Source organism: Oryx dammah, unplaced genomic scaffold (genome assembly GCF_014754425.2).
Source record: "Oryx dammah isolate SB20612 unplaced genomic scaffold, SCBI_Odam_1.1 HiC_scaffold_2, whole genome shotgun sequence".
In the NCBI taxonomy this organism is placed as follows: Eukaryota; Metazoa; Chordata; class Mammalia; order Artiodactyla; family Bovidae; genus Oryx; species Oryx dammah.
The window spans coordinates 90,869,622-90,895,167 of NW_024070186.1; the positions used below are offsets into that span (position 1 = coordinate 90,869,622).

Genomic DNA, 25,546 nt, shown 5'->3' on the forward strand with positions numbered 1-25,546 from the left:
CTGTGTGACCCCATAGACAGCAGCCCACCAGGCTCCCCCGTCCCTGGGATTCTCCAGGCAAGAACACTGAAGTGGGTTGCCATTTCCTTCTCCAATGCAGGAAAGTGAAAAGTGAAAGTGAAGCTGCTTAGTTGTGTCCGACTCTTTGCAACCCCATGGACTGCAGCCTATCAGGCTCCTCCGTCCATGGGATTTTCCAGGCAAGAGTACTGGAGTAGACAGCATATTAAAAAGCAGAGACATAACTTTGCTGACAAAGTTCCACATAGTCAAAGCTATGGTTTTTCCAGTAGTCATGTACGGATTGAGAGTTGGACCATAAATAAGACTAAGCACCGTTGAGGCTTGTGAAATGTGGTGCTGGAGAAGACTCTTAAGTGTCCCTTGGACTGCAAGGAAATCCAACCAGTCAATCCAAAAGGAAGTCAACCCTGAACGTTCATTGGAAGGACTGAGGCTGAAGCTGAAGCTCAAATATTGTGGCCACCTGATGCAAAGAGCCAACTCAATGGAAAAGACCCTGATGCTGGGAAAGATGGAAAGCAAAAGAAGGGGACAGCAGAGGATGAGATGGTTAGATAGCATCATCACCAACTCAATGGACGTGAATCTGAGCAAACTCTTGGAGATAGTGAAGGACAGGGGAGCCTGGCATGCTACAATTTATGGGGTCACGAAGAGTTGGACATGACTTATGGACTGAACAAAAACAACCAGGAAACATATAACAAAATGGAAAAAAGCACGTGCGTATCAACAATCACTTTAAGTGGAAGTAAACTCAATGCCCCAACAAAAAGACACAGTGTAGCTAAACAGATAAAAATAAATAAATAAATACTCATCTATATGCTGTCTACAAGAGACTCAATTCAGAGCTAAAGACACAGATAGACTAAAAGTGCATGGATGGAAAAAGATTTTCCATTCAAACAGAATGAAAAGAAAGTAGGGGTAATACAACTCATATCAGCAAAATAGACTTTAATACAAAGACTGTAACAAAAGGAAAAGAAGGGCATCACATAATATTAAGGGGCTCAACCCCAAAAGAGGAAATAATATTAATAAATATATACATGTACCTAACATAGGAGCAACTAAATATATAAGCCAAATAATAACAGACACAATAAAAGCAGAAACTGCCATAACAAGTATTAGTAGGGGATTTTAATACCCAATTTACAACAATGAATAAATCACCCAGACAGAAAATCAAAAAGAAAACACTGGCATTCAGTGATACTTTGACAGTTGAACTCAATAGACATTTACTAAGCATTTCATCCAGAAACTACAGAATATGCACTTTTCAAGAGCACATGGAATATTCACCAGGACATATCACACAGTAGGCCCCAAAACTAATCACAATAAATTTAAGAAGAGTAGAATCACATCAAATATCTTTTCTGACCATAAGGGTATGAAACTAGATTTCAATTATAGGATGAAAGGTGGAAAAGATGCAAATACTTGAAGACCAAACAATAGGTTGCTGGAAAATCAATGGGTCAATGAATAAGTCAGAGGAAATTTAAAGATGAGATGAATGAAAATAGAAACACAACTTCTCAAAGTCTATGGGATGCAACAAATACAGCTGAGAAGTTTATAGCATTACAAGCCTGCCTCAAGAAACAAACAAAAGTATCAAAAAACTATCTAGAAATCTAAGAGAGTTACAAAAATAAAATAAAGCCCAACAATTAGAAGGAAGGAGTAATAAAGAAAAGGGGAGAGCCCAAGGAGAGAAATATATGAAAGAGACACAAAAATGGGGGGGAAAAGTCAATGAAACTAAGAGGTTAACTTTTTAAAGATAAAGAAAATCGATGAACTTTTAGCCAGATTTATCAAGAAAAAAAAGAGGGCCCAAATAAATACAATAAAAAATGAACAAGAAGTTTTGAAAGCTATCACAAAAAGGCAATAACTGAAGAATACTACAAACATTTATATGACAACTTGGACAATCTAGAAGAAATGCACAAACTGCAAGAAATGTAAAATATCCCAAGAAAATGTAGAAAATATGAAAAGACCAATTACCAGTAATGAAACTGAACCTGCAATTAAATTAAAAAAAAAAAAACAAAAACCTCCCAACAAAGTTCAGGATCACACAGATTCACACTGGAATTCTACCAAACATTTAAGGATGAATTGGCACTTATCCCTTTCAAACTCTTCCAAAAAATTAGAGAAAGGAACACTTCGAAACTGATTCTCTGAATCCAGTATTACACTGATATCAAACCCAAAGACATTACAAAAAAGGAAATTACAGGCCAATAAATCTGAAAAATACAGATGCAAAAATCCTCAACAAAATATTAGCAAACAAAATTGAATGGCATATAAAAATAATCTTATGCCATGATCAAATGGGATTTCTCCCAAGAGTGGAAATTTGGTTCAGTATCTGAAAATCAATCACTGTGATACATCACATTAACTAGGGGAAGGATAAAATCACATGATCATTAAAAAAGGTGCAGAAAAGGCATTTGACAAAATTCAACAATCACTCATGATAAATATTCTCATCAGTGGGATAGAGGATACATCTCAACATAATAAAGGTCATATGTGACAAAACCACAGGTAAACATTACAGTAAACGGTGACAAGTAAATGGCAAATACTTTTTCTCTAAGATCAAGAACAGGAAAAGAATGTTCATTCTTATTTAATATAAAATTGGAAGTCCTAACCACAGGAATCAGACAAGAAAAATAAATAAAAGGCATCCAAATTAGAAGGGAAGAAGAACAACTGTCACTATTTGAAGATGACATAATGTTTCATATAAAAAACTCTAATGACTCCACTCAAAACTATTAGAGCTAATAAGAATTCAGTAAGAATGCAGAAAAATTAATATATATAAATCAGCATGTTTATACATTAAAAATGACTATCAGAAAGAATAAGCAAGAATACAATCCCATTTAAAGCTACATCAAAAAGTATAAAATATTTAGGAATATACTTAACCAAGGAGGTGAAAGACCTACACTCTGAAAACTATATGGCACTGATGAAATAAATTGAAGACAACATAAATAAGCATTAAGATATGCTATGCTCACAGACTAGAAGAATTTATAGTGCTAAAAAGTCTATACTACCCAAAGCAATCTACAGATTCAACGCAGTTTCTATCAAAATACCCACAGCATTTTTAACAGAACTAGAACAAATAACCCTTTTGTGAATGGAACCACAAAAGACCCTGAATAATCAAAGCCATCTTGAGAAAGAACAAAGCTTGGAGGTATTACATGCCCTGATTTTAAAAAAATACTATAAAGCTAAAGTAATCAAAACAGTATGATGCTGCACAGAAACAGACAAGTAGGTCTACCAAACAGAACAGAAAGCCTAGATATAAACCAATGCACATATGGTCAATTAACGACAAAGGAGGCAAGTATACAAAATGGGAAAAAGACAGTTTCTTACATAAGTTATGTAAAAGAATGAAACGAGACCATCTTCTCATAACTTACAAAAAAATAAACTCTATGGACAAAACACTTAAACCTGAAATAGAAAAACTCATAGAAGAAAACACAGGCAATATGCTCTTTGAAATCAGTATCACTAATACTTTTTGGATCTGTCTCCTCAGACAAGGACAAAAAGCAAAAATAAGCAAATGGCACTGCATCAAACTAAAAAATCTTTTGCTCAGAGAAGGAAAGCATCAATAAAAAGAAAAAAAAGAACTATAAAATGGGAGAAAATATTTGCAAACGATGAGACGAACATCCAAAATATATAAGAATTCATACAATTCAGTACCAAAAAACAAACTATCTGATTTTAAAAATGGTATTTTTCCAAAGAAGACATACAGACATCCAACAGGCACATGAAAAGAAGCTCAACATTACTAATTACCAACCACAATGATATCACTTCACACCTGTCAGAATGGCTATGATCAAAAAGACCACAAATAATTAAAAAGCATTTGTAAGGATGTGCAGAAAAGGGAACTATTGTGCACTGTTGGGAGAACGTATATTGATACAGCCACTATGGAAAGCAGTATGGAGGTTCCTCAAAAAATTAAAAATTGAATTATTGTATGATCCAGCAACTCCAATCCTGGATATTTACCTAAAGAAAATTAAAATACTAATTTAAAAAGATATACACATCCCCAATGTTCACTGCGGCATCATTTACAATAGTTAAGATATGAAGCAACCTAAGTATCCACCAGCACATGAATGGATAAAGATGTGGTACACACACACGCACAGAGGAATATTTCTCAACCACAAAAAAGAATGAAATCATGCCAGTTGTGATAGCATGAAGGAACCTGGAGAGCAGTATGCTAAGTGAAATAAGTCAGATTAAGAAAGATAAATAGTAAATATTTTCTTATATATGTGGAATCTAAAAAAAGTAAAACAAATATATAACAAAACAGAAACAGACTCACAATACAGAGAACAAAACTAGTGGTTGTCAGTGGGGAGGGCACTGGGGGAAGGTAGCAAAATAGGTGACGAGTATTAAGAGGTACATGAGTCTGAGTGAACTCTGGGAGTTGGTGATGGACAGGGAGGCCTGGCGTGCTGTGATTCATGGGATCGCAAAGAGTCGGACATGACTCAGCGACTGAACTGACTGACTGACTGACTGACTAAGAGGTATAGCACAAGCAATGTAAACAATAATATCATAATAACTTTATATGGGGCATAATCTATAAAAGTATCAAATCATTCTGTTGTACAGCTGAAACTAATTACTATTCTAAGTCAACTATACTTCAATTATACTTCTTATATACTTCAACTATACTTCTTATATATTTTGAACAGTATGAAAAAGCAATAAGGTAGGACACTGAAAGATGAACTCCCCAGGTCAGTAGGTGCCCCATATGCTACTAGAGATCAGTGGAGAAATAATTCCAGAAAGAATAAAGAGATGGAGCAAAAGCAAAAACAACACCCAGTTGTGGATGTGACTGGTGATGGAAGTAAAGTCTGATGCTGTAAAGAGCAATACTGCATAGGAACCTGGAATGTTAGGTCCATGAATCAAGGTAAATTGGAAGTGGTCAAACAGGAGATGGCAAGAGTGAACATCAACACTTTAGGAATCAGCAAACTAAAATGGACCGAAATGGGTGAATTTAACTCAGATGACCATTATATCTTCTACTGTGGGCAAGAATCCCTTAGAAGAAATGGAGTAGCCATTATAGTCAACAAGAGAGTCCAAAATTCAGTTCTTTGGTGTGATCTCAAAACCAACAGAATAATCTCTGTTCATTTTCATGGCAAACCTTTCAATATCAAAATAATCCAAGTCGATGCCCTGACCACCAATGCTGAAGAAGTTGAATGGTTCTATGAAGACCTACAACATCTTCTAGAAGTAACACCCTCAAAAGATGTCCTGTTCATTACAGAACAATGGAATGCAAAAGTAGGAGGTCAAGAAACACCTGGAGTAAAAGGCAAATTTGGCCTTGGAGTACAGAATGAAGCAGGGCAAAGGCTAATAGAGTTCTGCCAAGAGAACGCACTGGTCATAGCAAACATCCTCTTCCAACAACACAAGAGAAGACTCTACACATGGACATCACCAGATGGTTGACACTGAAATCAGATTGATTATATTCTTTCCAGCTAAAGATGGAGAAGCTCTATACAGTCAGCAAAAAACAAGACCGGGAGCTGACTGTGGCTCAGATCATGAACTCCTTATTGCTTTAGGTGTTCAGTTCAGTTCAGTCGCTCAGTCGTGTCCAACTCTTTGTGACCCCATGAATCGCAGCACACCAGGCCTCCCTGTTCATCACCATCTCCCAGAGTTCACTCAGACTCACGTCCATCGAGTCAGTGATGCCATCCAGCCATCTCATCCTCTGTCGTCCCCTTCTCCTCCTGCCCCCAATCCCTCCCGGCATCAGGGTCTTTGCCAGTGAGTCAACTCTTTGCATGAGGTGGCCAAAGTACTGGAGTTTCAGCTTTAGCATCATTCCTTCCAAAGAAATCCCAGGGTTTATCTCCTTCAGAATGGACTGGTTGGATCTCCTTGCAGTCCAAGGGACTCTCAAGAGTCTTCTCCAACACCACAGTTCAAAAGCATCAATTCTTCAGTGCTCAGCCTTCATCACAGTCCAACTCTCACATCCATACATGACCACAGGAAAAACCAGAGCCTTGACTAGACGGACCCTAGTCAAGTAATGTCTCTGCTTTTTAATATACTATCTAGGTTGGTCATAACTTTTCTTCCAAGGAGTAAGCATCTTTTAATTTCATGGCTGCAGTCACCATCTGCAGTGATTTTGGAGCCCCCAAAAATAAAATCTGACACTGTTTCCACTGTTTCCCCATCTATTTCCCATGAAGTGATGGGACCGGATGCCATGATCTTTGTTTTCTGAATGTTGAGCTTTAAGCCAACTTTTTCACTCTCCTCTTTCACTTTCGTCAAGAGGCTTTTTAGCTCCTCTTCACTTTCTGCCATAAGGGTGGTGTCATCTGCATATCTGAGGTTATTGATATTTCTCCCAGCAATCTTGAGTCCAGCTTGTGTTTCTTCCAGTCCAGCATTTATCATGATGTACTCTGCATAGAAGTTAAATAAGCAGGGTGCCAATATACAGCCTTGACATACTCCTTTTCCTATTTGGAACCAGTCTGTTGTTCCATGTCCAGTTCTAACTGTTGCTTCCTGACCTGCATACAGATTTCTCAAGAGGCAGGTTAGGTGGTCTGGTATTCCCATCTCTTTCAGAATTTCCACAGTTGATTGTGATCCACACAGTCAAAGGCTTTGGCATAGTCAATAAAGCAGAAAGAGATGTTTTTTGGGAACTCTCTTGCTTTTTCCATGATCCAGCGGATGTTGGCAATTTGATCTCTGGTTCCTCTGCCTTTTCTAAAACAAGCTGGAACATCAGGGAGTTCACGGTTCACGTACTGCTGAAGCCTGGCTTGGAGAATTTTGAGCATTACTTTATAGCATGTGAGATGAGTGCAACTGTGCGGTAGTTTGAGCATTCTTTGGCATTGCCTTTCTTTGGGATTAGAATGAAAACTGACCTTTTCCAGTCCTGTGGCCACTGCTGAGTTTTTCAAATTTGCTGGCATATTGAGTGCAGCACTTTCACAGCATCATCTTTCAGGATTTGAAACAGCTCAAGTGGAATTCCATCACCTCCACTAGCTTTGTTCGTAGTGATGCTTTCTAAGGCCCACTTGACAGAGCATGGTCCACTGGAGAAGGGAATGGCAAGCCACTTCAGTATTCTTGCCTTGAGAACCCCATGAACAGTATGAAAAGGCAAAATGATAGGATAACAAAAGAGGAACTCCCCAGGTCATTAGGTGCCCAATATGCTACTGGAGATCAGTGGAGAAATAACTCCAGAAATAATGAAGGGATGGAGCCAAAGCAAAAACAATACCCAGTTGTGGATGTGACTGGTGATAGAAGCAAGATCTGATGCTGTTAAGAGCACTATTGCATAGGAACCTGGAATGTCAGGTCCGTGAATCAAGGCAAATTGGAAGTGGTCAAACAAGAGATGGCAAGGGTGAACGTCGACATTCTAGGAATCAGCGAACTAAAATGGACTGGAATGGGTGAATTTAACTCAGATGACCATTATATCTACTACTGTGGGCAGGAATCCCTCAGGAAAATGGAGTAGCCATCATGGTCAACAAAAGAGTCCAAAAATGCAGTACTTGGATGCAGTCTCAAAAACGACAGAATGATCTCTGTTCGTCTCCAAGGCAAACCATTCAATATCACAGTTATCTAAGTCTATGCCCCAACCAATAACGCTGAAGAAGCTGAAGTTGAACGGTTTTATGAAGACCTACAAGACCTTTTAGAATTAACACTCCAAAAAGATGTCCTTTTGATTATAGGGGACTGGAATGCAAAAGTAGGAAGTCAAGAAACATCTGGAGTAACAAGCAAATTTGGCCTTGGAATGCGGAATGAAGCAGGGCAAAGACTAATAGAGTTTTGCCAAGAAAATGTACAGGTCATAGCAAACACCCTCTTCCAACAACACAAGAGAAGACTCTACACATGGACATCACCAGATGGTCAACACCGAAATCAGATTGATTATATTCTATGCAGCCAAAGATGGAGAAGCTCTATACAGTCAACAAAAGCAAGACCAGGAGCTGACTGTGGCTCAGATCATGAACTCCTTATTACCAAATTCAGACTTAAATTGAAGAAAGTAGGAAAAACTGCTAGACCATTCAGGTATGATGTAAATCAAATCCCTTATGATTATACAGTGGAAGTGAGAAATAGATTTAAGGGCCTAGATCTGAAAGATAGAGTGCCTGATGAACTATGGACTGAGGTTCGTGACACTGTACAGGAGACAGGGATCAAGACCATCCCCATGGGAAAGAAATGCAAAAAAGCAAAATGGCTGTCTGGGGAGGCCTTACAAATAGCTGTGAAAAGAAGAGAGGCGAAAACAAAGGAGAAAAGGAAAGATATAAGCATCTGAATGCAGAGTTCCAAAGAATGGCAAGAAGAGATAAGAAAGCCTTCTTCAGCGATCAATGCAAAGAAATAGAGGAAAAGAACAGAATGGGAAAGACTAGAGATCTCTTCAAGAAAATTAGAGATATCAAGGGAACATTTCATGCAAAGATGGGCTCGATAAAGGACAGAAATGGTATGGACCTAACAGAAGCAGAAGATATTAAGAAGAGGTGGCAAGAATACACAGAACTGTACAAAAAAGATCTTCACGACCCAGATAATCATGATGATGTGATCACTAATCTAGAGCTTTAGGTGTAGAGTTAGGTTATTTGATTTTTTCTTGTTTCTTGAGGTAAGCCTGTATTGCTATGAACCTTCCCCTTAGCACTTCTTTTACACTGTCACATAGGTTTGGGGTTGTTGTGTTTTCATTTTCATTCATTTTTATGCATATTTTGATTTCTGTTTTTATTTCTTCTGTGATTTGTTGGTTATTCAGCAGTGTATTGTTTAGCCTCCATATGCTGGAATTTTTAATAGTTTTTCTCCTGTAATTGACATCTAATCTTACTGCACTGTGGTCAGAAAAGGTGCTTGGAATGATTTCAATTTTTTTGAATTTACTAAGGCTAGATTTATGGCCCAGGATGTGATCTATCCTGGAGAAGGTTCCGTGTGCACATGAGAAAAAGGTGAAATTCATTGTTTTGGGGTGAAATGTCCTATAGATATCAATTAGGTCTAACTGGTCTATCGTATCATTTAAAGTTTGTGTTTCCTTGTTAATTTCTGTTTAGTTGATCTATCCATAGGTTGTGAGTGGAGTATTAAAGTCTCCCACTATTATTGTGTTACTGTTAATTTCCCCTTTCATACTTGTTAGCATTTGTCTTACATACTGCGGTGCTCCTATGTTGGGTGCATATATATTTATAATTGTTATATCTTCTTCTTGGATTGATCCTTTGATCATTATGTAGTGTCCTCTGTCTCTTTTCACAGTCTTTATTTTAAAGTCTATTTTATCTGATACGAGTATGGCTACTCGTGCTTTCTTTCGGTCTCTATTTGCGTGGAATGTCTTTTTCCAGCCCTTCACTTTCAGTCTGTATGTGTCCCTTGTTTTGAGGTGGGTCTCTTGTAGGCAACATATATAAGGGTCTTGTTTTTGTATCCATTCAGCCAGTCTTTGTCTTTTGGTTGGGGCATTCAACCCATTTACATTTAAGGCAATTATTGATAAGCATGATCCTGTTGCCATTTACTTTGTTGTTTTGGGTTCAAGTTTATACACCCTTTCTGTGTTTCCTGTCTAGAGAAGATCCTTTAGCATTTGTTGGAGAGCTGGTTTGGTGGTGGTGAATTCTCTCAGCTTTTGGTTGTCTATAAAGCTTTTGATTTCTCCTTCATATGTGAATGAGATCCTTGCTGGGTATAGTAATCTGGGTTGTAGGTTTTTCAATTTCTTCACTTTAAGTATGTCCTGCCATTCCCTTCTGGCCTGAAGAGTTTCTATTGAAAGATCAGCTGTTATCCTTATGGGAATCCCCTTTGTGTGTTATTTGTTGTTTTTCCCTTGCTGCTTTTAATATTTGTTCTTTGTGTTTGATGTTTGTCAATTTGATTAATATGTGTTTTGAGGAGTTTTGCCTTGGGTTTATCCTGTCTGGGACTCTCTGGGTTTCTTGGACTTGGTGACTATTTCCTTCCCCATTTTAGGGATTTCAACTATTATCTCCTCAATTATTTTTTCATGGTCTTTTTGTCTTCTTCTGGGACGCCTATGATTCAAATGTTGGGGTGTTTAACATTGTCCCAGAGGTCTTTGAGGTTGTCCTCATTTCTTTTCATTCTTTTCTCTTTTTCCTCTCTGCCTCATTTATTTCTACCATTCTATCTTCTATTTCACTTATCCTATCTTCTGCCTCAGTTATTCTACTGTTGGTTCCCTCCAGAGTGTTTTTGATCTCAATTATTGCATTATTCATTATATATTGACTCTTTTTTTATTTCTTCTAGGTCCTTGTTAAACATTTCTTGCATCTTCTCAATCCTTGTCTCCAGGCTATTTATCTGTAACTCTGTTTTGTTTTCAAGATTTTGGATCATTTTCACTACCATTATTTGGAATTTTTTATCAGGTAGATTCTCTATCTCTTCCTCTTTTGTTTGGTTTGGTGGGCATTTATCCTGTTCCTTTACCTGCTGGGTATTTCTCTGCCTTTTCATCTTGTTTATATTGCTGAGTTTGGGGTGGCCTTTCTGTATTCTGGCAGTTTGTGGAGTTCTCTTTATTGTGGAGTTTCCTCGCTGTGGGTGGGGTTGTACAGGTGGCTTGTCAAAGTTTCCTGGTTAGGGAAGCTTGTGTTGGTGTTCTGGTGGGTGGAGCTGGATTTCTTCTCTCTGGAGTGCAATGAAGTGTCCAGTAGTGAGTCTGAGATGTCAATGGGTTTGGTGTGACTTTGGGCCGCCTGTATATTGAAGCTCAGGGCTATGTTCCTGTGTTGCTGGAGAATTCCCGTGGTATGTCTTGTTCTGGAACTTGTTGGCCCTTGGGTGGTGTTTGGTTTCAGTGTAGGTATGGAAGCTTTTGATGAGCTCCCATCGATTAATGTTCCCTGGAGTCAGGAGTTCTCTGGTGTTCTCAGAATTTGGACTTAAGCCTCCTGCCTCTGGTTTTCAGTCTTATTCTTACAGTAGCCTCAGGACTTCTCCATCTCCTTTTGAAGACAGTGTGCTGCCTTTCTGGGTGCTTGAGGTCCTCTGCCAGCATTCAGAAGTTGTTTTGTGGAATTTGGTCAGCATTCAAATGTTCTTTTGATGAATTTGTGGAGGAGAAAGTGGTCTCCCCGTCCTATTTTTCTGCCATCTTAGGACCACATCCCCAGGTTATATTCTTCAATTTGGCTTGAATATAATTTTTTATTTCTTTCAATAATTGAATATTGGTTAATTTTTCACCAAAATACATATGAAAGAAATAAAATTTGTCTATAATTGCTATGTTTTTATGCACAGAATATTTCAAATAATTTAAACACAGTTACTGAAAGCAAACATTCAGTGATGTAGTTGGATACAAAATAACAAAAATGAATAGTGTTTTATACGGGCTTCCCTGGTGGCTCAGAGAGTAAAGAATCTGCCTGCAATGCAGGAGACCTGGGTTTGATCTCTGGGCTGGGAAGATCCCCTGGAGAAGGGAATGGCTACCCACTCCAATATTCTTGCCTGGAGAATTCCAAGGACAAAGGAGCTTGGCGGGCTACAGTCTATGGGGTTGCAAAGAGTCAGATACAACTGATTAACACATATACACTAACAATTAATTATGAAACACATTTTAAGAAAATTAATTCACAGGAGCAATAAAGTCTGTAAGGGACTTAAAATTATGCTAACAAAAGATATGTGTGACTTTTTTGTGAAAAAGTTGTAAAGCTATACAGAAAGACATAAAAGAAAGCCAAAGTAAATATATCATGTTTATAAGATGAAAAGATAAAATACTCATGTCTTAATGATGTACATATTCTTAAATTCATCAATATTTCCATGTTTCAGAGTCCCAACAAGGATTTACATAAAGTTTGATAAGCTAATCCTAAAACTCATATAGTAGAATAAATGGTCATAGAACAAGATGAGAAAATGAGAATGGAGAGGGGCTACCAAATATCAAGATATTTAGTAAAGATATTATAACTAATAAAGTGTGCTATCAGTAGAATAATAGACAAATGTATCAATGCAACAGAGAAAAAAGCCCAAAGACCCACTCAAAAGTAAGAACTAGATATATAAGTGAGATGTCCTTATAAATCAGTGTAAACTCAATTGACTATTCAGTAAATAATTTGTATATAAAAATGAAAGCATACCCTTATATCAAACCACCATAAAATAAATTACATATAGATTAAAATCAAATTGTGAAACAGAAAGCCTTAAAATTGATAGAAAAAATAAAACTGCATTTTCCCTGAGGAAGGGAAATCTCTAGTAGGTAACAAACAAAATGCAGGAGTCAAATTAAAAGACTGATAAGACTGAATACATTCAAATCAAGAATTTGTATGTGACAAAGGCTATTATTGATGGAAAAACTAAACTACAGGAAGTCAAGGGATTTATTCAAGGTTATATGCTAATAAGCAGTGGATCACAATACAAACACAGTCTTCTGCCTCTAATAGTAATTTATTTTGCATTCCTTTTAATTTCTAATTACCCAATCAACACACATTATAGTTTTTCATAAAAATTTGAACAACACAAGTAAAATATGAGTATCTTTGACCATTTTCCTCAATGCCAATCACCAGTATCCTTCCCAGATTTGTACACTTTCTTTTGGGCTTTTTCCCTTGAATATTTAAATATGTAAGTAAAAACATAAATTCATTATTCAAGTGATTTTATACTAACCTTACTGTTCTACATCTTTTCTTTAAAAAACATGACTTGAAGGATCTTCCTTATCAGAATAGCATTCCACAGTATGTATATAGTATCATTCATTTATTCAATTTTCTATTAATAGACCTTCAGGCTATTTTCAGTATTTTGCCCATTGGTCCTATAAATAGGATAAATATCTGAAATGGATTTTCTATCAACATATTTTAAATGTTGACAACAAATTGCCCATACTGGTATGTATAATCATGATTGTTATGTCTAGATGCTCATTTTTCAATTCCTGTTCCGTTACTTGATATTATTAATATTCTTAATTTTTAATATTTTGCCAGCCTAATGGGGAAAAGGGGGTATATTGCATATCCCTAGAGATTACTAATGAAGCTGGTTCCTCCTCACTGCCAAACCCTGATCTTTATTAGAGGTAAGAGGCAACCACAGCTTTAACTCTTAAAATCATCTTTTCTAGTAGACTTAGATTCATATTTATATTTATATTGCAATTTCTTGATTCATTATTTAGACATTGTCTATTAACTTCCTATTATGAAGGATGAGGGTTTAGCAAAAGATCATTAAATATTTTTCATATTCATTAATTTCCTGCTATGTACCTAACAATCATTGTCTCCCACTTTGTTGCCTGTCTCTTATCATGATTGTCTTGTTATGGTCTATTCCTTAAAGCTTGCCTAAAGATGTCCCTACTCCACAGTAATAACTTGTTATTGTTTCTGCTAAAACTCTCTGAGTTGCCATTTGAACACTAAGTGTTTTCTCTGTCTGGAATTTATTTCTGTGAGTGGTAAAGGGTAAAGGTCTTAAAATTTTTTTCAAACTGGATACCAACTGATGAAAGCCAGTTATTTAATAGTTTATCATACCATGAAATATCTTCTCTAAAACATACAAAATTCTCCCAAATACCTGAATCATTTCTGGAATATTTCTTAGATCCATTGGTTTTCTTGTATTGCCCTGTACCAATATCACAATGTTATTCATTAAAAAAAATTTTTTTTGGCTATTCTTAAACATTTTGTTTTTCTTATGAATTTTAAAATCAGGTTGTAAATGTTTTAAAAATAAGTAAATTCTCCATACCTACTTTACTAAGGGCTTGTATCATCAAAGGATGTTGAATTTTGTCAAATTCTTTTTCTGTGTCTATTAAATTCAGTGTGATTGTTTATTCTTCCTTTTGTTACTGTTGTGTATCACACTGATTTGCAATGTCGAACCATCCTTGCACGCCTGGAAAAAAATCTTACTTGATCATAGTGTATGATCTTTTTAACATATTTTTGGATTTTGTTTCCTAAAGCTTTGCTGAGAATTTTTACATCATATTCATCAAAGATATTGACCTGTAATTTTCTTTTTTTGTAATTTATTTGTCTGGTTTTGGTATCAGGGTAGCACCAGACTAATAGAATGATATTTGGAGAGTGCTGTCTTCTTCAAATTATTTTTTTTGGAATAGTTTGGGAATGATAAGTCCTTCTTTATATGTCTGTCAGAATTCTTCTGTGAAACCATCTAATCCTAGACGTTCTTGTGCTAGGAGTTTTTTTTTTAGTTACAAATTCAAGTCCACTCCCAGTGATTGGTCTATTTAAATTATGTTTCCTCTTGATTCAGTCTGGTAGGTTGTATGTTTTTAGATCACACAGAGTTGGACACAACTGAAGCGACTTAGCAACAACAGGCAACAACCACTTTATCTAGGGTGTCCAATTTGTTGGCATATAACTATTGTATTATTATCTTATTATTTTGTATGTAGTATTCTTTTATGATATATTTTTTGTATCTCTGTGGTATCAGCTGTTATTTCTCCTCTCTAACTTTTTATTTTATTTGAGTCGTCTCTCTTTTCTTCTTGGTGAGCTTGGCTAAAGGATTATTAATTTTGTTTATCTTTACAAAAAATCAGCTCTTGGTTTTGCTGATATTTTCTATTGGTTTTTTAATCTCTATTTTATGTATTTCCTCTATTACCTTTATTATTTCCTTCCTTCTACTAACTTTGGGCTTTGTTTCTTTTTCTAATTTCTTTAGGTGGTAGGTTAGATGGTTTGAGGGTTTTTTGTGTTTAGCCTGCATCACTATAAACTTTCCTCTAAGAACTCTTTGCTGGATTCCATCGATTCTAGAGTGTTGTTTTTCCTTGGATTTTCTCAGTCTCATTGGTTTTTTTTATAGCGTGTTGTTAAGTCTCCACATGTGTGATCTTTTCTCATTTTTCTCTCTGTAATTGATTTCTAGTTTTATACTGTTCTGGTTGGGAAAAAATGTTTGGTATAATTTCCATTCTCTTAAATTTGTTGAGACATGTTTTGTGGCCTAGCTTTTGATCAATCCTCAACGTAATAAAGGTTCTTGATGACAAACCCACAAGTAATATCATACTCAACAGTGAAAAGTTGAAAGACTTTCACATAAATCAGGAATAAGACAAGGATACCCACTCTTGCCACTTCTATTTAACATAATATTAGAAGTCCTAGTCACAGGAATCAGGCAAGAAAAGTAATTAAAAGGAATTCAAGTTGAAAGCAAGGAATTAACTCTATTGGCAGATGACATGATATTTTGTATAAAAAATCCTAGAGTCTCCACCCCAAAACTATTAGAACTAATAAATGAATTTAGAAAAGTTGTAGGTTACAAGATTAATATATAGAAATCTGTTGCTTTTCTGTACAATAACAATGAACTATCAGAGAGTAAAAGACAATGCCATTTAAAATCCCACCAAAAAGAATAAAATACCTGGAAATAAACAACCAAGGAGATAAAATATCTACACATTAAAAACTGTAAAACACTGAAGAAACAAACAGAAAATGATACAAAGAAATGAAAAGACATCCTGAGCTCTTGAGCTGGAAGAAATAGTTTTGTTAAAATGTCTATACACTCAAATCAATCTACAGATTTAATGCAGTTTGTATCAAATACTTATGAGATTTTTTTTTTTTACAGAACAAGAACAAATATCCTAAAATTCATATGGAATCACAAAAGATGCTAAATTGCCAAAACAATCTTGAAAGGAAAAAACAAAGCTGGAGGTAACATGCTCCCAGACTCCAGACTATACTACAAGGCTACAATAATGAAAAAAGCATGGTACAGGCACAAAACAAGACATATACAACAATAAAACAGAATAGAAATTCCAGAAGTAAACCCTTGCATCTACAGTCAATTGATATATAGCAAAGGAGGCAAAAATATAAAATGGAGAAAAGACAGTCCCTTCAATAAGTGGTTCTGGGAAAACTGGAGAGCTACATGTAAAACAGTGAGAATAGAAGATTTCCTCATACCATATACAAAAATAAACTCAAAATGGATTAAGATATAACTTAAGTCCTGAAACTATAAAACTCCTAGGAAAAAAAATAGGAAGAATACTTGACATAAATTGTAGCAATATTTATTTTTTTAAAAGCTGTATCTTAAGGCAAAAGAAACAAAGTAAAAATAAACAAATGGGGCCAAATTAAACTTAAAAGCTTTCACAAAGCAAAGGAAACTATTGACAAAATAAACAGACAACCAACAAAATGGGAGTAAATATTTGCAAATGATATGACTAAGAAATTGATACTCAAAATACATAAACAGCTCATACAACTCAGTATTTTAAAAAAACAACCCAACTAAAAAATGGGTAAAACATCTAAATAAACCTTTTTTCCAAAGAAGACATACAGACAGCAAACAGGGACATGAAAAGATGCTTAACACTGCTAATTACTAGAGAAATGCAAATCAAAACCACAATGAGATATCACCTCGTATCTGTCAGAATGACTGTCATCAAAAAGTCCATAACTAACAAATATTGGAGGGGATGTGGAGAAAAGGGAACACTTGTACATGTTGGTCAGAATGTATATTGGTCCTGCCACTATGGAAAGAAGCATGAAAGTTTCTCAAGAAACTAAAAACAGAACTACCATATGATCCAGCAATTCTACTCCTGGGTATATATATTAAGAAAATGAACACATAATTCAAATAATACATGCACCCCAACATTTAGAACAGTGCTATTTATGATAGCCAAGATATGGAAGCAATCCAAGCAGTACAGGAGACCTGGGTTCGATTCCTGGATCAGGAGGATCCCCTGGAGAAGGACATGGCAACCCACTCCAGTATTCTTGCCTGGAGAGTCTCGATGGACAGAAGAGCCTGGCAGACTACACTCCATGGCGTCGAAAGAGTCGGACACAACTTAGTTACTAAACCGCCACCATTTATGATAGCCAAGATATGGAAGCAACCCAAATGTCCACAAATAGATGAACACATAAAAAGAATTTGGCAGTTATATATACACACATATATATACAATGAAATATAATTGAGCATAGAAAGAAACAAAACTCTACCGATTGCAGCAACACAGATGGACTTAAGAGAACATTATGGTTAGTAAAATTATTCAAACACAAATACTATATGTCACTTACATTTGCAATCTAAAAATAATACAAATAAGTATATGTAGCAAAACAGAAATAGATTCGCAGAAACAAAAAATAAACTAGTGATTACCAGAATGGAGATGGAAGGAGGGGTAAATTAGGAATACAGGATTAAGAGATAAAAACTATTATCTATAAAATAGATAAGCAACAAGGGATATATTGTATAGCATAGGGAATTAGAGCCATTATCTTTTAATAACTTTTAGTGGAATATAATCTGTAAACATATTTAATCATTATATTTTACACACAAAACTAATATAATAATGTAAATTAACTGAATTTCAATTTAAAAAGTAAATCTGAATGACACTTGATTGGAATTACACTATTTATAAGTCAATTTGAAGAAATTCAATGTACTTTCTCTTACTATCAGGGAACTTGTCTTTCAGGCTCAGTATTGATTAGGCTAAACCAGTTTCTATTATTTAAAAATAAAGAACCAAGTCTATATAATTTATTTGTGTGTTTTATATAGTACTTAGCAAAAATATATACACTTGAAGAGACAATATTGATAATGAAAGTGACTTTAGAGCTTTTATCAATTTTGTTCCTCATCATTAAAGTGTACATGCTCAGTTGCTCAGTCGTGTTTGAATCTTTACAACCCTGTGGACTGTAGCCTGCCAGGCTTCTCTGTCCATGGGATTCTCCAGGCAAGAATACTGTTGTGTTGCCATGTCTTCCCTCCAGTGGATCTTCCTGACCCAAGGGTCAAATCATTAAAGGAAAATTATAAATAATGGAGATTATTTCTGCAATCTGAGAACATTTTCTATATTATTATCTATTTATAAAATTAAGATTGGCTAATTTATGATTATTTAATATTACTGTTTATCATTACCATTACTGAATATCATGGGCCAATGATTAATTATATTGATAATATTTTTAACTAGAATACTTGATAATTAAAATTGTTCAACATATTATATGCCTTTCTCAAAATTCTGCCACTAGTAAGTAGTAAAGAACCCACCTGCCAGTATAGGAGACATAAGAGACCCGGGTTTGATCCCAAGGTCAGGAAGATCCTCTGGGGGAGGAATGGCAACCCACTCCAGTATTCTTGCCTGGAGAATCCCAGAGACACAGGAGCCTGGTAGGCTATAGCCCATGAGGTTGCAAAGAGTTGGACATGACTGAAGTGACTTAGCACAACACAGCACATGTGTTATATGCCTTTCTCAAAACTGTATAATTAAATAACAACTTAACTCTAGGTGAAACTAATGATTCAATCTGGAACCATTATTAGTGTAAATAATATACTCATTCATTTGCTCATTCATTCATTCAACATGTTTTAATTTTAGATTATACTGAATGCACTGTACTAGATGTTACATATAAAATAACAGTAATAAACACCTTTATTCAAGAATAAGAAAAATAAATTCAAGAATAATGGTACTGTAATACTCACTTTCCCTTCATCTCTTGGACTATCACTTAAATGCACAACTGGACCTGGATGAGTCTTTGTGGATCTGTTAAATCAATTCAAGAGAGTCACTTTAAAAAAACATTAAAACACTTTGTCATCAGAGACTGAAACAAAGGAATTAAGATTACAGTGAAATACACTCCCAATATTCTGGATCTTAGCATAAACTAATTTGAGCTCTTGGTTGTTTTTCTTTAAGACTATTTTTCTTTTCCCTACTAACTCTATTAAAGTAGGACTATTTTTAAAAATCTGGTTTAAGAACATTAATCCACAGAACAATGACATTCCTCACTACCTTATATGCTTATCTGTGTGTTGCTAGATCTGCTTCTCTGAAAATTTAAGAATGAAGTTGTACTTATACAGACAAAAGGACTTATATGACCACAAGGGTGATGCTGTAAACCTGTTTCAACTAAACTGCAAAGTACATATCAAATTTAAAATTTCTTTTGACAAGAAATTTCTGATTTTGCTTCTAATGGGTAGTACAGGGGCTCCTTTGAGCTACAAATAGACTCTTGCCAGTGATAGGTATCTTACAAAAATCTGAGAAATTGGGGAAACCTACTTCACTGGTTATGTCTCATTTATCTGGTTAACTAGGATAATCAATAACAGCCTAAGAGCATATTGTTAAAAGGATCTTTGCTCTGCTAATCTGACTTTAAATTTATCCTATTCCAATATTTGGCATGTTTTTTATGTTTCCTACCTTAACAGATACCACTGTTGAGTATGATTATATCACGATTAAATATGACATGAACTGATATGACACAGATTATTGCTAATTTTTCCACATCCTGTCTTCAATGACCTAACTGTGCCAGATTAACCCTATTATAAGTATACTTGACTTAGTTATAATTTATTCCTTAGGCACACGTGAAAACCATCAAATATTCAGCACAAAACAAGAAAATTTAAATTTTAGAAATTCTTTGGAGTCAGACAAAAGTGACAAATTATGTAACTCTGGGTTCCCCAGATACAACTCCCTAGAGTAACTCAAAGAATTATTAATAAATATATATTTATTACATATCTTATCAGCGGTTTTGTTCTAAATTTTTTCATTTAAAAATGGAGATGACAGCAGTGAACCTACTGAATAATAGTGAGGATTAGAATAAATATACAGCACTTAACATAATACCAAAACATAGTACTCAATAAATACTATATATTAAGTTTGTTGTAAATCATTGGAATAATTCAATACTAGAATTACTATTTGCATTCTAGAATATGTTCAGGAAGAAAAGGCTTCATGAAAAGTTTATATAGTTTTTTGCAGTTCTCCTATATTTATATATAATATATCATTCACATATAAATGCACTGCTTTATTACAGTATAAAGGGCTCTGATAAAAGACAATGTCCTTCAATTATCTTTTAGTAACTAATAATATCCAATAAACCAAAATTCTATGTCTCTTGTGTTTGATTGGAACAACAAGTAACAAAGTGTACCCCATGATAAACTAGTGAATATATAAGGTATTTCACATAAAGAGTGTTCTACATCAAAAAATGTTTGGGGAAGTCTGGATTAAAGTTAAATTTTTTTTTCTTTTACAGAACTTCTTAGAGACATGATATGCAAATCAACATTGCAAATCTGACCATATGCAAGTTAGACCATATGCAAGACTAACTTAACAGACTCTACAAAACACTTAAGTTTAGAAAAAAATCTAGAGTTAAAGCTATTTATAATAACTTTTCAGGCTATAGAAGAAAATTTTTTTTAATTGTAAAAAATAAAAGAACTCTGAAAGTTAAAGACGATAACAGAAGTTAAAAGGAAAACTCTCATGACTATTAACATTTTGATATATTTTTTAATGACTTATTTCACCAACACTGAATTTTCAAAAACTACCAAGCATTCTTTGCAAAAATTATGGCCATTAGAAACTACTTTAAAAAGCAATTGTGTCCTATGGATTCCATAAATATCATAGAAATTGCTTCAGATAGAATTAAATTCATGGGACAGTCATCTAAACAATGCCCAGTAATTCTAAAATCCCTATTTATTTCTCTTCCTCCCATTCATCACAATGGCTTCTTGATAGTTTCTTTTGTGGACTTTCTCTTCCCATATCTTAAATACTGGTATTTCTTTGTATTCTGTTCTAGACTGAAATGTATTCCCATACTATATATGATCATGAATTCAAGAGACCATGGGAGCCAGGTAGGTACTGCAAATGAGTTCAATAGGCTGAGTAAGAACTGTGCCAAACTGGACAGCACACTGAATGTGAACGTGTTAGTCGTTCAGTCATGTCCAACTCTTTGAGATCCCACAGACTGTAGCCCACCAGGATCCTCCGTCCATGGGATTCTCCATGCAAGAACAGTGGAATCGGTTGTCATGCCCTTCTCCAGGGGATCTTCCCAACCCAGGGATCGAACCTGAGTCTCCTGCATTGCAGGCAGATTCTTAACCTCCTGAGCCACCAGGGAAGCCCATATGTGAATGATAACACATTACCCACCTACAAAAGGAAAGCTGTTAGTTTCAGTTGATTACTGACGGCCATGCAAGAATACTGGACTGGGATTGTTTCATTAGGAATTGTTTTCATGAAAAGCTGGAAATTCAAATTTTCATCTCTATTCTACCAGTTCTTAAATACTGTAAACTAATAATTCAGAGTATACTTAAATACTTTGATGGGCAAACAAAACACAACCATGAGTCAAAACTGGTTCATTGTCTACAAGTTTGCTACCTCATTTATATACATTCTCCAGGTACAATCTCATATATCCTCATAGTTCCAATGTCTATGTAAATTCTGATGTCATTAGGTTAAAATATATATAGAATATCTGATATATTCCACATATCCCACCTCCTTCCATTCTCCCATACCAATTCCATTTGAATAACTTAAAAATACACACAACTCAACATACCTAAAATTTAGCTCATTATTTTACTCCCAACCTACTTAATCTGCTTTCTTTCACTAAATGACACCTTTGTCTACATAGTTACCAAGCCAAATACTCACTCAATTCTCTATTTTTCTTACATCTTCCCACAAGACCCAAGTATTGCCTCTTCTGTCTTCTAACTATTTCTTTAATGTCTCAGCTTATCTTCACTCCTAAATCCTCCATAATTTTTGCCAAGAATATAGTCTTTTTTCTTTTCAATGATTTCTCCATACCTGCATTCACAGTAGACTTTTTAAGTGCAAGTTTGGTCAAGTGAATTTTTCTCTCAAAACCCTTCAAAACCTAGCTCCTGACCTTGGATAAAGTCTAAACGCTCAAATTGGCTTATAAGACTTTCATACTATGTATCTTTACTATCTTCTCAGCTTTATCTCTTGCCATCCTTTCTCCTAGCCATTCCCAACTATTTAAACTCCTTAAAATTTCTGTGCATGGAACAAAACCTCTCTCACACTCTATCCTTTAACATTTCTGTTTCCTCCCTTGAAAACCCTCTCCCAATTGATTCTCCGCTCATCTGAGACTTATCCTTCAGATCTCATGGATGTAACTTCCTTCACAGATACTTCACTGATACCTCACATCTATATTAGGCATCCTTCTTACAAAACTTGCAACATTATATTTCCAATATAGTGTAACTGCCTTTTTACTTAATTTCACCTTTATTACTTTGGAATCTCCAAGAAGAGAGAAATTATGTCTTTCTAGTTTATACTGGTTTCCAGGAGCTAGCATACCATAGTGCTCAGAAAATATATTTGAAGATGGTAAGCCTTATATTTATTATTTAGTTCTAAACTTCATGCTCAAAATTTTAATCACATGTAGAAAAAAATAGGTCCCCCCCCTTTTTTTTAAAGCTGGGACTGCTCTGCAGAAACACCTATCTCTGTGCTATAACCTGGAATATATTTTCCAATTAAATTTTTTAATGTCATTTTGTTATACTACTATTTTATAAAGACATTATTATAAAGACTATTTTCTATAGACTTTATTGTTTCTACAGACATCACAAAAATGGCCTCCAGTTTCCAAATAACTAACATATACACTATGAGAACATGAACAATTTAAAATTATGAGAACTGCCTACAATTACAACTGGGAGACTTCACTGAAAATACAAGCTAAAAAGACAAACACTGAATGAAAAGTATTTCAAGAACTTAAAATAGAAATAATATCACATCTTAAAGATAATTCTGCATTTCTCACACTTAAAATGTCCTGTTAAAATTTGTGTAAAGTTCTAGTTATAAAATGAGTCTTCTTAATTAAATGCATATTTTATTACTGTTGTAAACACTTAACATATTACTAAGTGGTTTGCATTTCCTAATGTATCTCAAGAGGTAGAGAGCAATTAAAAGACTGACTGTTCTAAGAAGTTGGAAGTTGGGATTTAAAATTATATCTATCTCAGTGGGACTATATTACCATGGAACACACTTTTGGAAATCTGGTCTAAATAAAGCAATAAACAGTCAGGAGATAAGATGGCTACTAATAATTTATTGAGGCTATTTCAAGGTTATTTTCATAGGTACATCAGTTCAGTTCAGTCGCTCAGTCGTGTCCGAATCTTTGCGACCCCATGAATGGCAGCACGCCAGGCCTCCCCGTTCATCACCATCTCCCGGAGTTCACTCAGACTCACATCCGTCGAGTCAGTGATGCCATCCAGCCATCTCATCCTCGGTTGTCCCCTTCTCCTCCTGCCCCCAATCCTTCCCAGCATCAGAGTCTTTTCCAATGAGTCAACTCTTCGCATGAGGTGGCCAAAGTACTGGAGTTTCAGCTTTAGCATCATTCCTTCCAAAGGAATCCCAGGGTCGATCTCCTTCAAAATGGACTGGTTGGATCTCCTTGCAGTCCAAGGGACTCTCAAGAGTCTTCTCCAACACCACAGTTCAAAAGCATCAATTCTTCAGTTCTCAGCCTTCTTCACAGTCCAACTCTCACATCCATACATGACCACTGGAAAAACCATAGCCTTGACTAGACGGACCTTAGTTGGCAAAGTAATGTCTCTGCTTTTGAATATGCTATCTAGGTTGGTCATAACTTTTCTTCCAAGGAGTAAGTGTCTTTTAATTTCATGGCTGCAGTCACCATCTGCAGTGATTCTGGAGCCCCCCAAAATATTCTGGAGCCCCCCAAAATAAAGTTTGACACTGTTTCCACTGTTTCCCCATCTATTTCCCATGAAGTGATGGGACCAGATGCCATGATCTTCATTTTCTGAATGTTGAGCTTTAGGCCAACTTTCTTGCTCTCCTCTTTCACTTTCATCTAGAGGCTTTTTAGCTCCTCTTCACTTTCTGCCATAAGGGTGGTGTCATCTGCATATCTGAGATTATTTCTATTTCTCCCGGCAATCTTGATTCCAGCTTGTGCTTCTTCCAGTCCAGCATTTCTCATGATGTACTCTGCACATAAGTTAAATAAGCAGGGTGACAATATACAGCCTTGACGTACTCCTTTTCCTATTTGGAACCAGTCTGTTGTTCCATGTCCAGTTCTAACTGTTGCTTCCTGACCTGCATACAGATTTCTCAAGAGGTAGGTCAGGTGGTCTAGTATTCCCATCTCTTTCAGAATTGTCCACAGTTTATTGTGATCCACACAGTCAAAGGCTTTGGCATAGTCAATAAAGCAGAAAGAGATGTTTTTTGGGAACTCTCTTGCTTTTTCCATGATCCAGCGGATGTTGGCAATTTGATCTCTGGTTCCTCTGCCTTTTCTAAAACCAGCTTGAACGTCAGGGAGTTCACGGTTCATGTATTGCTGAAGCCTGGCTTGGAGAATTTTGAGCATTACTTTACTAGCATGTGAGATGAGTGCAATTGTGTGGTAGTTTGAGCATTCTTTGGCATTGCCTTTCTTTGGAATTGGAATAAAAACTGACCTTTTCCAGTCCTGTGGCCACTGCTGAGTTTTCCAAATTTGCTGGCATATTGAGGTACATACATAGGTACATACAACTCCATAACACACTTTATTTATGTAAATGGGAGATTCTATTGAGAATCACATGTATAAGATATTATGAAAAATAAAAATGCCTTTCTATTTTATTTCTTTAATTTCTCCTAGCTTTATCCTCCTTTATAATATACATTTTAAAATCATTAGTTCAGAAAATATAAAGTATATAGACTATGTAAATACATATAGGGTATAAGTCACAGTTCAGGTAGTATTAATCTGAATGACGAAAAGGATTTGTTAGGTAAATGAATATAGAAATAACACTGTAAGAATGGTGAAATATTTGATCTGTTTACAAAAAAATACTTCTTAATTACTTTAGCAGCACTGAACTGAACACACATCTATTACTATTTGTAACTAATAGCAAATTTGTATAAAATCTTTGTCTCTCAGGTTTACTTGTGTCTGTCAGTATCCCAAAACAAACAAATATCAAGCTTAGCATTATGCAATGCTTTTATCGATTTAAGATTATAGGGGGAAAAGCCTTTCCTAAATAGCTGAAAAAATAAATACTTTTTGAGAGACACATAACTGTCTATAGGACAAATGTTTTTAAAAATATATACATAGAATATTAAAATATATATCAACAAAAAAGATCATACCAATCATAATTATAAATGAAAGCTTTAAGTCAACAGCACTGTGTATCTATTTAT

At 35.3% G+C, this 25,546-nt stretch overlaps 1 protein-coding gene across 1 annotated transcript in view; it reads right to left on the bottom strand.

Moving 5' to 3' along the window:
* The window catches only part of STXBP5L (syntaxin binding protein 5 like), a 344,970-nt gene that overhangs the window by 183,282 nt on the left and 136,142 nt on the right, over positions 1-25,546 (bottom strand). The window contains exon 7 of the mRNA XM_040250785.1: positions 18,880-18,943. Within this exon, the coding sequence (XP_040106719.1) occupies positions 18,880-18,943 (64 nt within the window). The remainder of the gene's footprint in view (positions 1-18,879; positions 18,944-25,546) is intronic.